At 44.9% G+C, this 16894-nt stretch overlaps 1 protein-coding gene across 4 annotated transcripts in view; it reads left to right on the top strand.

Annotated features, from left to right (window-relative positions):
- Positions 1 to 375: 375 nt before the first annotated feature.
- Positions 376 to 16894, top strand: part of gripap1 (GRIP1 associated protein 1) — a gene marked incomplete at its 3' end in the record, with an annotated part of 26244 nt that continues 9725 nt past the window's right edge. The window contains 22 exon segments of one of the 4 annotated variants that reach the window (XM_065952311.1): positions 376 to 537; positions 2083 to 2149; positions 2900 to 2961; positions 3161 to 3187; positions 3792 to 3899; positions 4082 to 4244; positions 4413 to 4570; positions 4955 to 4994; positions 6539 to 6705; positions 7552 to 7599; positions 7797 to 7828; positions 7987 to 8034; positions 8502 to 8601; positions 8795 to 8872; positions 9820 to 9909; positions 11096 to 11137; positions 11786 to 11920; positions 12157 to 12252; positions 12763 to 12873; positions 13340 to 13441; positions 13528 to 13641; positions 14186 to 14263. In XM_065952311.1, the coding sequence (XP_065808383.1) occupies positions 532 to 537; positions 2083 to 2149; positions 2900 to 2961; positions 3161 to 3187; positions 3792 to 3899; positions 4082 to 4244; positions 4413 to 4570; positions 4955 to 4994; positions 6539 to 6705; positions 7552 to 7599; positions 7797 to 7828; positions 7987 to 8034; positions 8502 to 8601; positions 8795 to 8872; positions 9820 to 9909; positions 11096 to 11137; positions 11786 to 11920; positions 12157 to 12252; positions 12763 to 12873; positions 13340 to 13441; positions 13528 to 13641; positions 14186 to 14263 (1872 nt within the window). 4 annotated transcript variants of the gene reach the window in all.

Raw genomic sequence — 16894 nt, 5'->3', positions numbered from 1 at the left:
TCTCTCTGTCTCGCTCTCTCTCTCTGTCCTCTCTCTTCTCTGTCTCTTCTCTCGTCTCTCTCCTCCTCTCTCTCTGTCTCTCTGTCTCTCTCTCTCTCTCTGTCTCTCTCTCTCTCTCTCTGTCCTCTCTCTGTCTCTCTCTCCTCTCTCTCTCTGTCTCTCTCTCTCTCTGTCTCTCTCTGTCTCTCTCTCTCTGTCTCTCTCTCTCTCTCTCTGGTGTCTCCTCTCTGTCTCTCTCTCTCTCTCTCTCTCTCGTCTCTCTCTCTCTCTCTCTGTCTCTCTCTCTCTGTCTCTCCTCTCTCTCTCTCTGTGTCCTCTCCTCTCTCTCTCTCTCTCTCTCTCTCTCTCCTCTCTCTGTATGTAGTTCTTTGTTGGTTCTCCGTAAACGAGTCGGAGTGAGACCTCTTTGTCAGTTTTCTCATCTGTGCCGTTCTGCTCCTCTCCGTCTCCTCCGCTAGCTTAGCCTGCTAGCTAGCACACAGGTAAACATGGCTATGTCGCCAGGCTTTGTCAGAGGAGGAGTTTCATCGGATGCAGGTAAGAAAACCAAACACCTTTTGGCTTTAATTTCGGGTCGGTTTGCTCGCGCGCAGGTTCGGCTACATATTGCTAACCGTTAAGCATTAGCCGCTGGGGCACGGTTAGCCTGACAGAAAGCTCAGGCGGGTTTTTAAAGATGTAATAACTTCATGTTATGAGCTCATTTACTGCGCTGAATCATAATAAACCGGTACAAAACACATTTCTGCTGATTGACAGACCAGTGTGTGAAGCTAGCCCGGTGTTGCTAACTTAGCTTAGCCTCCTCTGATGTGTTTCTATCTGTCAGTTAGCATGTTAGCATGTTAGCATCCTCGGGACCCGGATGAGAGTCATGGGGTTTGAGGGCTAACACACTAAAGGTGTTATTGTTCGTTTTCACATCGTGCCTGCTTTTGTTAAAGCATGGACGTCATGATAACACGTGCACAGGTAGATGGACAAAGTCAGGTGTGTTTAAATAAACATGAATCACCTGTTAGCATGATGCTAGCTGCAGAGGGTGTTTACATAGAGAGGGTTAAGGTGACACAGCTGTGATGATGCAGCAACACAGGTAAAAGTAGGTAAATACAAACAAACAAACAAACAAACAAACAAACACAGACAGAAAGCTGTGTAGCTGCAGGAAGAGATGTTTCACTATCTGAACCACTTCTCTTGCCCGCTTCCATCACTGCAACACCTGTTGACCTGATAACTGCTCTCATATCTGACAAACCGAGGGGCGTCCAAAACGGCCGTGTGGGGGCGTGTCTTAAAAGCGCCTACCTTCTCTGGGTCCAAACAAATCCAGAGCATTCAGGAGCAGAATCTAAAGTTAGAAGGAGGACATACTGGCTGCTGCATTGTTGTCAGAGAAGCCAGCACTTCAACATAGCATGTTTCCTTAATGATCAGATAGTAAGATACCTTTATCATCTCACTCTCTACACAGCTCACTGATTGGACCTTTAATGATCAGAGAGTAAGATACCTTTATCATCTCACTCTCTACATATCTCACTGATTGGTCCTTTAATGATCAGAGAGTGAGATACCTTTATCATCTCACTCTCTACACAGCTCACTGATTGGTCCTTTAATGATCAGAGAGTAAGATACCTTTATCATCTCACTCTCTACACAGCTCACTGATTTGGACCTTTAATGATCAGAGAGTAAGATACCTTTATCATCTCACTCTCTACACAGCTCACTGATTGGTCCTTTAATGATCAGAGAGTAAGATACCTTTATCATCTCACTCTCTACACAGCTCACTGATTGGTCCTTTAATGATCAGAGAGTAAGATACCTTTATCATCTCACTCTCTACACAGCTCACTGATTGGATCTTTAAACGTGAATTCATAAATCTAGTAATGACACAAACACTGGTTTGAAGAAGTTTTGTGTGTGTGTGTGTGTGTGTGTGTGTGTGTGTGTGTGTGTGTGTGTGTGTGTGTGTGTGTGTGTGTGTGTGTGTGTGTGTGTGTGTGTGTGTGTGTGTGTGTGTGTGTGTGTGTGTGTGTGTGTGTGTGTGTGTGTGTGTGTGTGTAGGCTCAGCTGCTGGAGCTGCGGACTCAGAACTACCAGCTGTCTGATGATCTCAGGAAGAACACGACAGGTAACAGTCACCTGTGTGCTTTCTATGTTTACTGATGATGATGTTTGAGGCGTGGGCTGATTCCAGGTGTAATCAGCTCACTATCAGGTGATATGAGGTATCAGCTCCAAGCTCTTATTCTTACTCTGCTGAGTAAGCTGTTATCCTGCACAGGTGATGTGGAGCTGCCCATACTTACAAAAAGGTGGTGACCTCTAGTTGAGACTTTGGTGCTTTTACGATACCTCATGTGTTTGAGACCCCGAGCAGGAATAACAGTATATATAATAGATGGATGACCTGAGTCGGTGGTGACATGATAACTCTTCCTCAGTAGTGTACGTTCAGAAACAGTTTCTGTAACTTCTTCTGAAACAGGATCTAGTGAGTCACCTCGAGTCTTTGCAGTACTTTTCTGTGTGTTGAAACTTTGCTGTAAACACTGAACCAATCGTTTGTAAAAACACAGATTTGACCAACTTCCTCCTTCAGCAGTGACATGACCGTTAATGCTATTTATAGAAACACAAAGAGATCATTATTGTCTTACAACAATCTTAATAAACAGATAAATACAGCTGCTGTAAAAATCAACACTAACGTACTCACGTTAGAGCTGAGAAGTTAAGGAGATAGAAAAAAAGAAAAAGTTCTTACAAGTTTGTACAGGTTGCACTATTTCAAGTATAGTTTTACTTTTATAAAAGGAGGCAGATCAGAGAAACAGAGAGGGAGAGAGTCTGGTTTAAATTCTGTTTTTGTGCGTTTCAGAGCTGAACGCCATCCGTCAGAAGAATGTAGTTCTGGAGAGAGATTTCATCAAAGCACAGAAGGTAAAGAATATTTATTATAAAAAAATATTTATTCACTGTTGTTATTTAAAACTACTCAACAAGAGTCAATGCTAAAAATGATTTATTTTCTATAAACAAACGTTTAGATTTTGTAACTTGTAACTTTTTTCTGTCAGAGTGATGAAGAAGCTCCTTTTGTTCTGTTTATGTTTATTTCCACATTTTGTTGTCTCTGCAGGCTTTGAATAAAAGCAAGAAAGCTCAGGTGAGTGTTCTGTTTGATTACTGAAGGTTTACACAAATCATCAGCTCCCTCTAGTGGTCATCAGCTGTACTACACACATAATGTACATCTGCAGATTAGCCTTTGAGCTAAACATTTCTTATGTGTTTTCATTCTATTCAACCTGTTAGTCCAGTGAAAGTTATCTTTGCTGAATATGGATTTTGAATTTAAAGTAACTTAACTGCTTTTTTTTTTTATTTTAGCTCTCGTCATCTTTGTTGAAGAAGTTTAACTATCAAATATGAGCTGTAAATGTGTAACATACGGTGGCTGAAAAGTTCAAAACACAATTATGAAACACTTTTATGAGAGCGGAGACACATCAGAATACCAAAAGTGACCCAGAAGTGAGCGGTCAGTTAGTTTGTTTTGGTGTAAAGACTGTGCAGATGTGTTCTAATGAGTTTATGGTGACTGAATGAAGTAGTTGTAGTTCGGTGGTTTGTAGTTATGTTTTATAAAATGTAAAAATGTTTTCCAAAATGTAAATTTGTCTCATGCTTTGTAAATTTGTTTTGCACTTCCCAGCCACCATAGTAACCCCACATGTGTTGTTGTTGTTGTTGTTTACTGTCTGATGCAGGAGGTGGAGGCGTTGCTGAGTGAGAACGAGATGCTTCAGGGGAAACTTCACAGTCAGGAGGAAGACTTCAGACTGCAGAACAGCACGCTGATGACTGAACTCTCCAAGGTAAAACTCATAATCTGGTCGGTTTATTTTCTATTCAAAATAAAAACAGGTCGATGATTTGTGGCTTTGTGTGCGTTTTGATTTGTGTCTTAGTCACAAGTTCTCGTGTTTGTAGCTCTCAGTTCAGAGTAATATGGTTTATGTAGCGGATGCATTAACCGCTCCGACCATCCATTTTCCAGCTGTGTACGCAGATCGAGCAGCTAGAGCAGGAGAACCAGGGTCTGAAGGAAGGAGGAGGAGCCGCTGCATCTAGCCCCGCCCCCAACTCCACCTCCAGCCCCGTGGATGGAGAGCTGCTCCGCCTGCAGGCTGAAAACTCCACCCTGCAGAAGAAGATGAAAGGTATGCAGTTATTCTCTTAAAAGGAAATGTGTTCAAGAAAAAAACAACAACAAAGGACCCAAGGTAGAGCCCTGAGGAACACCACAAGTTCACAACAGTCCTACAGGTGAAGCGTTTTTTTGGTATGTGTCAAAAATAAATCATAAATGCATCCTGTTCCTCCTGCAGCTCTCCAGGAGCACCACGACAAAGAGCTCCAGAGACAGGCGGCCGCACATGGCGCCAATACAGAGACGGACGGGTCGGCCGGCGCCAACGGAGTGTCTGATGTCACAGGGAGAGGGGAGGAGCCAGCAGCAGAGGGAACCAGTGACAGGACAGAACAGGTGATTGTTTCTTTTGAAAACCAAGTCTTAATTGATAAAAAAAATCTTAATTCAGGTGATTAAAAAAACTCCTGAAGAAAGCTTTAGGGGTGTGGCATCGGATGTTGTTTTTGGCCGAGAGGAGAATAGAATCAGGGCGTCAGGGTAAAACCGGCGCCCTGCATTGCACCTCGTCGCTCACCTGCAGTCAGGACACTCCGGCTGCAAACAAAAGAATCAAGCTGATTTTGCATGCTAGGACACAATGTAATGGATCTATGCTGCTACAGAAATGTATTTCCTTGGTCCATATCAGCCAACGACAGCAGACAAGTTATGCACTTCATCTTCTGTAAAAACATGTATTTGTATGTTAAGTTTGTCGTCTTCTGTCCCTGTCTGCAGACGTCGGCTCAGCTGGAGCGCACAGACAAACAGCTGCACAGTGAGTTTCTGTTTCTTATTATTTAACGGCCTGTCCCTTTAAGAGAGTCACTCCCCTCTTTGTATGTGACCTTTAAGAACCCTCCGGTCTGATCATGATAAATATACATTATATAGTACGTGATAACACTTCTGATAATGGACACAATCAGACAGGAAACACTTCCTGTATTGACCAGCGAAGGATTTAAACTTCACACAAACAGACTGAAGCGTCACCTCTCCGGCCTCAACATGCTTCGTTCTGACTTTAAACAAACACACTGTGTCTTATTGTTTAACTCTGTCAGATTGTGTCGAATATCAGATTATTTACGACATGTTCAACGTCTATAAAAGTCATTTCTCCAAGAGGGCTTTATATCGTTTTGATTGCTGTTTTGATGTTCGGGTCCTTGAATGCATCGTAAACAAACTCTGATGACTCCTTTTTGGGCCAAAGGTCACGTTAGATGATTGCTCTGCAGCAGGTTTAAATTCTGCAAACTTTCTTTATGTTCCTGCCTCTTAATGAAGCTTGTTAACATGACGTCTCAAATACTGGCTGCTGTTCATCATTCGGATTTAAAAAAAAAAAAAAAATGAATCCCCAACCTCCATTCGATCTTTCCAGTCAATTTGTTTTGATTACTCTGAGAATTGTTTCTGAATGGCGGCCTCTACTTGAGAGTGAGCGGTGAACCTGCAGCCTGGCTTTATGGAAGCGTAGAGCAGCTAGCTGGCTCAGGGCAGACACACACTACAAGCTGACCCCGTGGCCAGTGACTCTAAAGGTCAAAGGTTACAGTGATGAACTTTAACCTCCAGAGTTTTTATGGCACAGCTGCAAAGCCAAAGTTTTTATAGATGTTTTTCAAACTGTAAGTCAAACTTCACTTTATTCTTAACATATAACAAAACAGGAAATGATGCGCACAGCGGTAGCCTAGTAATGGAGGCTGTGGTCCTCCAGGCGGGCGGCCCGGGGGTCCAAGTCGACCTGTGGCTTCCTTCCTGCATGCCATTCCCCACTCTGTCTCTCTCTCTTCCAGAATGATTTTGTTCATGTGGAAAGACCCAAAAATCAGAGAGAGAGAGTGGGGAATGGCATGCAGGAAGGAAGCCACAGGTCGGCTTGGACCCCCGGGTCGCCTGCCTGGAGGACTTCAGCCTAGGCTACCTGCAACCCCTCTTCCAGATTTCTGACTCCATACTGATTTATTTTGATCAACATGTAACACTGCAGGGAGGAATGAGCTCCATGAGAACTTCATGTTTGGCAACAAATGAAGCGAGTGGATAAATGTTTTTGAAATGCTTAATTGTTGTAGTAATGTATCAGCCAACCTGCAGAGTTCAGATTAACACGCTGTCAGTGAACACACCGCAGTAAATAATGATGTTTGACTTTGCAGCTGAGCCAGAAAACCTTGATCAAACTCCTGCAGATAACAAAACAAAGACTCAGAGTTAATGTAGAGTAACAGCTGGTGCAGTGTGTGTCTGGCCTAACAGACTGCCCCCCCCCCCCCCCTCCCCCCCTGCTGTGTGCGGCGCCCCCTTTAGGCCTGTCAGAGAAGAGCGTAGAGAAGATTGTAGGTAAGCAGGCAGCGCTAGGCTGGTCGGCTGCTCTCTGTCCAATAACTCACTGCTTTGGACCAGAGCTGGAGATGGCACTGAACACGGAGCAGGAGGAGAAGAGGCTGCTGAGGGAGCAGATCCACAACCTGGAGGTACACACACACACACACACACACACACACACACACACACACACACACACACACACACACACACACACACACACACACACACACCTGACACATGTGACACACACACAATAAAAGAGCGAACACGCTGGATGTGAACATTGATGAAAACACTGAAACAAAAGTCAAATACATTAAAAACATCTTTCTGGACACGTTGATGTGAAACATATTACAAATCACACTTTTAACTTTTCACAAAGGACCCTCTGTCGTGGTTTTCCTCCCCCCCCCTCATCCCAGCATCATTTCTGCGCAATGCAGTAGCCTGTTTGCTGTACTCGCCCCCGTTGGTAGAAGCGATCTTTAAAGTCTTTAAATGTGATTTTTCACTCTTAAATGTAGAGATCAAGTATCTCCTCTGAAAATAACTCTGTGAGTCATGACTGTCTACAATGGGTGTAACACCCGAGTCCCACTGTCTGTGATGTTTTCAGAGTCCTATCTTCACTTTGTTTACATCGCCAGGACGGCCGGCTGACTCCTCCCCTCGTGTATAAAAGTTGTTTAATTGAGGGACTAGAGAAAAGAAGAATAACATACTGTACTCACTGCTTAACTGTGTTTCTAGATCACGCTCATTTCAGGTCAATTTACATGCAGTGTGAAGATACCAGCAGAATAAAGATCGCTAGCATTAGCATGCTAACACAACAATGCAGCGTGAGTTGTTTTGGTTTCAAGCTGGTGCTCAAGGGCGACATCTGCTGGATCAAAACATCACATACAAAGCCTTTAAAATGACAGGAGTTTGTTTGAGGTTTGTTTTGTCTCCTTGGATCTGAAACGTTTCTCTTCTGTCTCCTCAAGACGTCCAAACAGGCAGAAATCACCAAACTGCAGGAAGAGATCACAAAGGTAAATACAAAGGTCATACAACACAAAACACTTTTAGAAAGTATCAACAACATGAGAAAGCTGCATCAGAGCGTTCAGTGATAATGCTCCGGTGACCTGGAACAAACTTTCAGTAAAGTGTGAGCTCCTTTAAAGCTGAAGACTCACCTTGTCGGGGTGATACCTGTAGTCTGACTTTCTGTTTGTCTCTCCTGCAGCTGTCTGACAAGTTAAAGAAGAAACAGGAGAGGTGAGAGGTCAAACGTTTATGAAAATGCACTATGGTCATGATCTGTGAGCTGAAGTGGCAGAGCCTCTCCTCCAGGGGGCGTACAGGTTCTGTGTTTCAGTTTCACACAGAACGAACAGGAAGTGAATACAAAATATGTGTTTTTTTCTGTTCTGCAGTTTTCAGCGTCTGCAGGGAGAGAAGGAGGCTCTGTACAATGACAGCAGGTCAGAACTGCACACACACACACACACTGATGCTGCAAGACCACACTGACCGAGACCAAGATGTACCCGAGACCACAGGGCTCCGAGACCGAGACAAGACCAAGACCAAGACATTTAGGGATCAAGACAAAGTCAATACCAAGACCAAAACAGGACAAGACCAAGACCATAAATATCACTGAAGAATCATCATCTTGTGTTTAGGGGGCGTGTCACTCACTTAGACCGTAACACCGGGAAGTTTGTGGTTGTAACCGGGGGATAAAAATCAAACTAGCCTCTCAGTGGTGGTCTTCACCGGTCTTGATTTAAAATCCGGAGTCTGTCCAGTCTGAGACCGAGACAAGACTGAGTAAAAAAGCCTTTGATTTTGAGACCAGGACCGGTTTCGAGTCCTACAACACTAGCCCGAGGTTCTCACTGTATCTCATGTGGTGCACCAGACGCTGATGTTTGTGTCTCTGCAGGACAAAGATCGATGAGATCAACCAAAAAAAAGAGGAGGAGCTGAAAGCCATGAACCTCCGCGTCCAGAAACTACAGTCAGACCACATGGCAGCCAATCAGGTGAGACCTCAGTAACACATATTAAAAGATGCTTTTCCCTTCTTGCACCGCTCTTTCTAAAGATGTCAGAATCTTAAAGCTAATCCCCCGTATCATAGTCTTCACATGTTGTTTTTATTCTGACCTGTCTCGGCCCTTTAAGGGTCCTGCAGTGTCTCACATTAAGTGATCGTGTGTTTGTGTTTGTGTTCAGATGACGGCAGAGCTGAGAGAGCAGCTGCAGAGCAAAGACAAAGAACATGAAGTGGCTCTGCACAGCCTGAGAGACCAGGTAACACACACACACACACACACACACACACACACACACACACACACACACACACACACACACACACACACACACACACACACACACATACACACACACACAATCACACACACACACACACACACACACACACACACACACACACACACACACACACACACACACACACACGTTCAGGAGACGGCGCCCTTTAGCTTCACCTTTTTAACGGGCAGATTGCTGCAGTTTCGAGCAGATTTCAACAACAACATGGGGGTCGTACAATTCACATGTGAATAGAGCATTTATCCATGTGCCGGAACTGTGGGGAGGAGAGAGAGGGGGATGACATGCAGCAAAGGGCCGAGGTGGGACTCAAACCCACAGCTGCTGCAAGGACTAAAGTCTCTGCACGTGGGCACGCAACATAAACAGAAAGCTACTGGTGCTCCTTCAGGAAGTTTTCAGAAGTTTTCAGAAGTTTTGTGTAGGTGTAAAAGCTCCAGAAGTTAAACCCCAAGGTGGGTAGAGGGAGGGAAGGGGGGAGGAAGGAGGGTAAGGGTTGGAGGGAGGAGGCGGGGCTTATTGGGACTGTAGTATCTTCTGCTCTCTCACTTTTCTGTGACGACACTTCCCTGCCAAAGTGATTCAACTTACGGAGCACATTTCTTTAAAGAATAAAAACAGAGATGCATGGACGAGAACTGAGCTGACTTTGGCAGTGAAGTGTCCTCCTGTAGTGTTTGTTCTGCTGCTGCTCTGTGTCTCTGACCTGCCTTATCTCTCCTTCTCTCTCTTTTTATTCTTCTCTTTTGGTTGTGTCTCTATTTGTGTGTCCTTCTGTTCCTGTTTTGGTTTCTCCTTTCATTTTTTTTACTCTTTCTGGTCTTTTTTTTCCCTCGTTTCCCGTCTCTTCTTTCTGGTTCTGTCTCTCTGCCGCCCCCTGCCTGTGGTGCACGGTACTGCAGGTAGCCAGTCAGAGTGTCAGTCAGGAACAGGTGGACAACATCCTGCAGGAGAATGATGCTCTGAGGACAAACCTAGCTGCTCTAGAACAGGTAATGAACCAGAGGATCATCTTCTAGAGGTCTAACACCAAACCAGACTCTGCTGCAGATCCTGTGCGCTCTAGAACGGGTACTACACCTTGAGAACCCTAACAGTAAAGTTTCCACCAAGCGGTTCAGTTTTATTCGGCACAGATCAGTACGCATTTAATGGCGTTTCCACTGTCAGGAGTTGTAAATGGTACCAAATCCCTACAGTCCTACTTTTTTGGTTCCCTTCTTTTGGGGCGCTAAGTGTACCGATCCGACCCTAAGGGGCGGAGCTACAAACACTGCAGTCCGTCGATTGGTTGTCTGACTCATGTTTTTCTTGCCGCCTGCAGACTTCTCTTGAACAAATTGAAGTTACACCCCCAATCAGAGTTCTACAGACTAGCTAAAGCCGGGCTCACACTGTGCGATTTTTCCCCGATTGTATAAAAGTCGGGGTGACATGTCAGCTCACACTGTACGACCGAATCGTTTACGACGCCCGACCAGACCTTGAGATTGACAAGCTCACACTGTATGAGTGAAATCGGGACGGAGCGTTGACAATTGTTAATAAAGTTTAATTTGAAAACTCCAACGGATGGCGGTTGGTGAAAGAGAAGGAAGTGGAAATTGTTGTAGGATAGAGGAAAGTTGAGACAATCGTAGATATATGGAGACAAGTTTCAGAAAAGTGCTGCGCTGATGATCTGTACCGGGTTGCGTCCTGCCGCTGGTCGCCATGACTACAGTCCTCCCTTGTCTCTCGTGATTATATTGTAGTCACACACAACTTCTGCCGGACCCTTTCATGACATAAACATAAAGATTTTAATTTCTAAATATTAAACATGTTTGAAATAAATCGGGACGTTAAGATTGGATCTTTGGACCGCTCACACGACGAGATAATCTGAGCAGAGAATCGGGTCCGAGCAGCCTCGAGTCGGGAGAGACCCTGAGATTGTCGGGAAGAAGGAAGAATCGGAGCTCAAATCTGCCCGATTGTCCTGCACAGTGAGCCAAGCTTTAACTGCAAGAAACACATGGTTTATCTGGAAAACTTTCTGAAGAAGGAAGCAGAAGTTTCAAACCTTAACCTCTGAAAAAAGTATCAGGAACCAAACATAAAGATGATGTCATTGAGACGAATCTGGAACTGTCAGTCAGCAGCTGACTCAACCTGGCCCTGTAACCCTTCCTACAGGAGAACTGTGCTCTGAGGACTAATCTGTGCGCTCTTGAACAGGTAACTATATGTTAGAACTTAGACTCCTTTAGACCCACAGCCTGAAACTAATGTAGTCTAGAACCCCTTAATCCTGCTCTGGAAGAGTCTGAAGACAAGAAACCTTCAAAAAATAACCAAACATAGAACCGACCTAGAACCAGAGACCACGTTCAGAGTCAGGACTCATTACTGAAGATTAGATATTAGAGAATCCTGAACCAGAACTCTCAAACAGAGCTCTCTACAGTGTTTAGAATTTAGACTGCAGTACCCATTTTAAACGCTAGGGGTCAGCGTTACATACTGCTCCTTTAAACATGTGATAAATCGCATCTCATCTCCTTCATCTAACTCTGGTTTACCACAAACACAAATCTGCTGTAAGAACATATGTGATAATAAAATGATATGAGATTAAAGAAGTCAAATAACCGTAAAATGTAGTGATAATCAACTAATCTCCAAGTCATAATTAGAATAATGGATAAATCTTCTAGATGTTGTGTTTGTACCTTCACCTGCTCATTTCTCCTCTCTTCATGTTTTCATCGTCTTCAGCTTCATGTTTAACTTTCATGTCTGACTCCGTACCGTCTCCGTCATCAGACCACAGTAACGAGCGGTCACATGACCTGTAGTAATAATGCGAGTTGTGTTGGCGTGCAGATCCAGACGGTGAAGACGCAGGAGATGAACTTGCTGCGTGAACAGCAGGAGGCGCTGACGTCCGAGCTGCAGCAGAGACGAGTCGAGCAGGAGAGTCTGTTAGCGCAGAGAGACGACCTCAACTCCCAGCTGCAGGTAAGAAAACACTCAGGTGATAGTACGGAGGCCCTGAGCAGACAAACATCTTGATCTACACTATTTTAAGAAGAGAAGAAGTCGTTAGCGATTATTTGTTCAACATGTCGACTTTATTATATCTTTGTTTATTTCTTGAGAAAGTGATGCTAATGAACTTTCAAGGGGAAAAGAAGTCAAACAGAAATGGCTGCCTGCAGTTAAAGGTTTGTGTTCTCTTTGCTTCGCTCCTGCAGGAGTCGAGTTTTGCAAACAGGAAGTTGTTGGAACAGCTGACGGACGAAGGACAGGAGAAGGACAAACTGCTGAGAGAGCTGGACGAGGCCAAGAAGGTACACACACACACACACACACATTAACACACACACACACACACATGCAGGCACACACACACACACACACATTAACACACACACACACATGCAGGCATACACACACACACATTAACACACACACACACACACATTAACACACACACACATTAACACACACACACACACATTAACACACTCACACACGTTAACACACACACACATTAACACACACACACATTAACACACACACACACATTAACACACACACACACACACACACACACACACACACACACACACACACACACACACAGAGAGACTCTGAGCTATTAAATGTTTTCACACACTGATCATATTCACAAGTGTGTGTGTGTGTGCGTGTGTGTGTGTGTGTGTGTGTGTGTGTGTGTGTGTGTGTGTGTGTGTGTGTGTGTGTGTGTGTGTGTGTGTGTGTGTGTGTGTGTGTGTGTGTGTGTGTGTGTGCGCGTGTGCGCGTGTGCGCGTGTGTGTGTGTGTGTGTGTGTGCAGACAGCAGAGAAGAGGAAGGCCATGTTGGACGACATGGCCATCCAGCTGAGCCAGGAGAAGTCTGACCACAAGGAGGCGCTGTCAGACCTCAAACTGCAGCATGAGAAGGAGGTGAGGCTGCTTTCCTGTTTCTTTCTATTTAAATAGTTTTTTGTTTATTTTTCCTTTTCAATAATTACCTTGAGGTTATCGCTGATCTTTTCCTTTCTTGTTTCCTCTCCTGGCCTTGTTTCCTTTCCTTTATTATACCAACTTCTCCCCTTACTTCCTGTCCTCTGCTTCCTTGTTTCCTTTCCTCTCTGTGTCCTGCACTTACTCTTACTTTGAATCCTTTCTTTTCACCTACTTGTTTCCGTTCCTTTCCTGTGTCCTCTCCTTCTTTCCTCTTCTGTCTTTGTCTCCTCCCCTTTATGGTATCCAACACTCCTTATTTCCTGTCCTCTCCTTCCTTGTTTCCTTCCCTCTCTGTGTTCCACTCTCCTCTCCTCTCCTCTCCTCTCCTTATTCCTCCTCATCCTCCTCCTCTCTCTCATCATCTGTCTCCTCTCACCTCCTCTCCTTGTCTCCTCCCTCCTAGGTTCTCGGGGTGAGGGCTCGTTATGAGAAGGAGCTCCGAGGTCTCCATGAAGACAAGAACCGGTCAGAGGAGGAGATCCGACAGCAGCTCAGAGATGAAAAGGTAAATCTGAGGAGACAGAAACAAAAACACGGTGAGAGTCGTCGTCTTGTTTCCGTCCCGTCACGTGATCGTTTCTGCGTCTTCAGGCTCGTACGAAGGAGTTGGAGGGTCTCCAGCAGCGGGTGGAGGAGCTGCAGGCTCAGGTTCTGTCCATGGAGGGAACCAAAGGATGGTTTGAGAGGAGACTGAAAGAGGCCGAGGTCAGTCCCTCCGTTTGAAAGTTTACAAACACTTTTCTGCAAAACATGAATAAAAAAAACATTTACACGCTCACATCCTCGCCGCTCTGTAGGAGGGCGAGGAGCGTGCACGTGTTGTTTCTTCATAAAGTCACAGCGCCAACTACTGGTCAGACATGTGTACTGCAGCGTTATTTAGTTGTGTTTACAGATCCATGTGCACAGCGGTAGTTATCAAACCTAAAGCATAAATGAGGGAGCAAACATGTGGCGCTGCCGGCCTGCTCGCCGTCGCTGTGTTTCCTGCGCAGCTTCCAATACACAATGAATGGAGGAGAATTTAAAATGCGTCAGGTCGTGTGCAACGTTTGATGGTGGCGGCGGCACTCGCAGTAATGACATCACACGTGTCAGCATTTTAAACTGGTTTATTGTTCTCACTGGTTTATAGGACGCCGCTAACTCTTTAGAAGTTAGAGGAAGTATCAAAATGGCGTCCTATACACGCCGGGTTTAACGCTGTTTTTATCTTTATTTATCTGAGAGTTTATCGATCTCTCTGCAGGAGAACATCGAGAAAAAGTCTCTGGAACATCAGGAGGAGTTTGAGCGCCTGAAGAAGGAACACACACTCCAGCTTGAGGTACGTACACACACACACACACACACACACACACACACACACACACACCTGCACACACACACACACATACACATACGCACGCACACACACGCACGCACACACACATACACATACACACACACACTAACACGCATGCGCACACGCAGGCACACACACACACACACACACACACACACACACACACACACACACACACACACACACACGTTTTTCAAGAAAAACGTGTTTCATCATCTTTGTAAATATAAATAAACGTGTGTGGGTGTTTGTTTATACACACAGTCAGTGTAGGTGTGTGTAATGTGTGTGTTTGTGTGTTTGTTGTGTGGCATCAGGGGTCCAGCTCTAATTGAATGTGTGTTTCTAATTAAAGCGTAGAAGTCTCCATGGTAACGCAGACAGGTTAAAGCGTGTTAACAGCAGATCAGAGCGGAGGAGTGATTGATCCGAGTTCTTCTTCTTCTTCTTCTTCTGTTGGACCTCATGAGTCATCCTCTGTGTTCGCTCCTCTCTGCAGCGGAGGACAGGTGTGTTGTTTACCTTCAGACACAGAGCTGGAGGAGTGAGGAGGCTCAGAGAGAGACTTCTGCTATTTCTGTTTCTGCAGTTAAAGAAACATTCTTCCACTTCTTCCTGTTAGTAGAGAACTTTACTTTTACTGCAACAGGACGGGTCGTGACAGAAAGAGTAAGATCACTGATACAAGCGGCCGAAAAGAGTTTCCTCTGGACGTTGTCAGCCTTAGAGAGAGGGGGAGGAGCTTAGACATTCAGGGGGAACTCGGAGTAGAGCTGCTACTCCTTCACATCTAAAGGAGCCAGCTGAGGTGGTTTGGGGGTCTGATCAGGATTCTCCTGGAGGCCTCCCTTTGGAGGTTTTCTGGGAACTCCCAAATGGGTGGAGTAGACCCAGAGTTCACTGGAGGGATTATATATCCGCCTGGGAACGCCTCAGAATCCCCCGGGAGGAGGAACAGGAAGAATTCATTTTTTTCTCTAAGCAGAAATAAAATGGATGGATGGAGGGATGCAACAGGATGTGAAAATGTCAGAATGACTTCACTCGAGCGCTGATGGCCTAGCGATTAGGTCGCGTTCCATGTACAGAGGCTGTAGTCCTCCAAGCAGGCGGCCTGGGTTCAAGTCCGACCTGCAGCTCCTTTCCTTCATGTCATTACATCACTCTCTCTCTCTCTCTCTCTCCTGTCTAAACAAAGGCAAAAAGCCCGGATCCCAATGTGTTAAATCTTGATAAAGAAGTTGTTTCTAATCGTACAAACTCACCAGAACAACAGCTAAAGGAAACAGCTACTGACATTAAATCTAAAGGTTTGTTAGGCACCCGTCTAGGGGGGCAGGTTTGTAACATAAAAACCTGAAACAATTTACTTCCCCGGTCTCCAAACCAAAGGCAAAACTAATCTTGTGATTTAAACAAGGATTTATTTTATAACACAAATTCAAACACCTATCAAACAAAAGACAATCTCTAAACCTAACTTTTTAACAAAACCAAAAACAGAAGAAAAAGTGAGCACAAAAGAAAATGGCAGTAAACTGCTTCTCAAACTATTTTTTTTAATGTACTTTCAGCAAATTCTGGACGGAAATATTAAAGAGTTTTACCGGCACATCGGATGCCTGGAGTGGAAGCGAGGCGTTTATTTTATTCCACTTAAACGTCTCTGCTCCGACTCTCTGAAACACTTTATTTCCTCTGTGAGATCAATGAGAGTTTTTTCTGATTCTGGTTCTGAAAAACATGACAAGTGCGTCTGAAGTTACATAACAGGTGTCTGTTTGTCAGCGGAGCACATGTCTGATCCATGTCTGTATCAGCTGTCTGTAAACCTGCAGGAGGAGGAGCTTCTGTCCCCGGGTTGTGACAGCTGAATGATGAGACAGGTGTTCTGTTACAGACTGCAGAGTGTTGCTGATTCACCTGCAGCACATGTTCACTGAGGTGTTGTGTTTGTTTCCTACAGTGAGGAAGGCTCCACTCACACAACCGTCATTCCATCTATCTTTACATCCAGATACCAGCGTGTGGATCTGTGTGATCAGTTTTAAGGCGACCTCACACGGCCGTTTTGGACGCCCCTCTGTTTGTCAGATATGAGAGCAGTTATCAGGTCAACAGGTGTTGCAGCGATGGAAGCGGTCAAGACAAGTGGTTCAGATAGAAGTGATTGTACCCGACCTAAAAAGCCTCTGCATGTTTCTAATAAGCTCCACGAGCAGAAACGTGCTCAAACTAGGATCAATATTGGAGATGCTTTTGAAAAATGGAGAGAGGTTAGAACACAGAAAGGTTTACAGACCCATGCAGAGCTGGATAAACACTGAAGCTTCAGAGTCCACCACATGGTGACCTGAGTGAGCATCCACTCTAGAGAGGAGGGGGGGAGACAGCTCTCTATGATGTTTAGAATTTAGACTGCAGTACACATTTTAAACACTAGGGGTCAGAGTTACATACTGCTCCTTTAATTTGGCCGTAGGTTTCAGCTCTCAGGTCAGGTTACTGCTCGCTGTGCGCCCAGCTGCTGCACTCAGCGTGGTCTTGGTTTTCCTGCAGCTCCCTAAAAATGAAGTGTGAAGTCAGGGTGAGTCGATGTGTGAACGCAGCAGG

This window comes from Labrus bergylta, unplaced genomic scaffold, assembly GCF_963930695.1.
Source record: "Labrus bergylta unplaced genomic scaffold, fLabBer1.1 SCAFFOLD_202, whole genome shotgun sequence".
Lineage (NCBI taxonomy): Eukaryota > Metazoa > Chordata > Actinopteri > Labriformes > Labridae > Labrus > Labrus bergylta.
The sequence above is the reverse complement of the archived record's forward strand: the minus strand, read 5'-3'. Positions and strand labels throughout refer to the sequence as shown.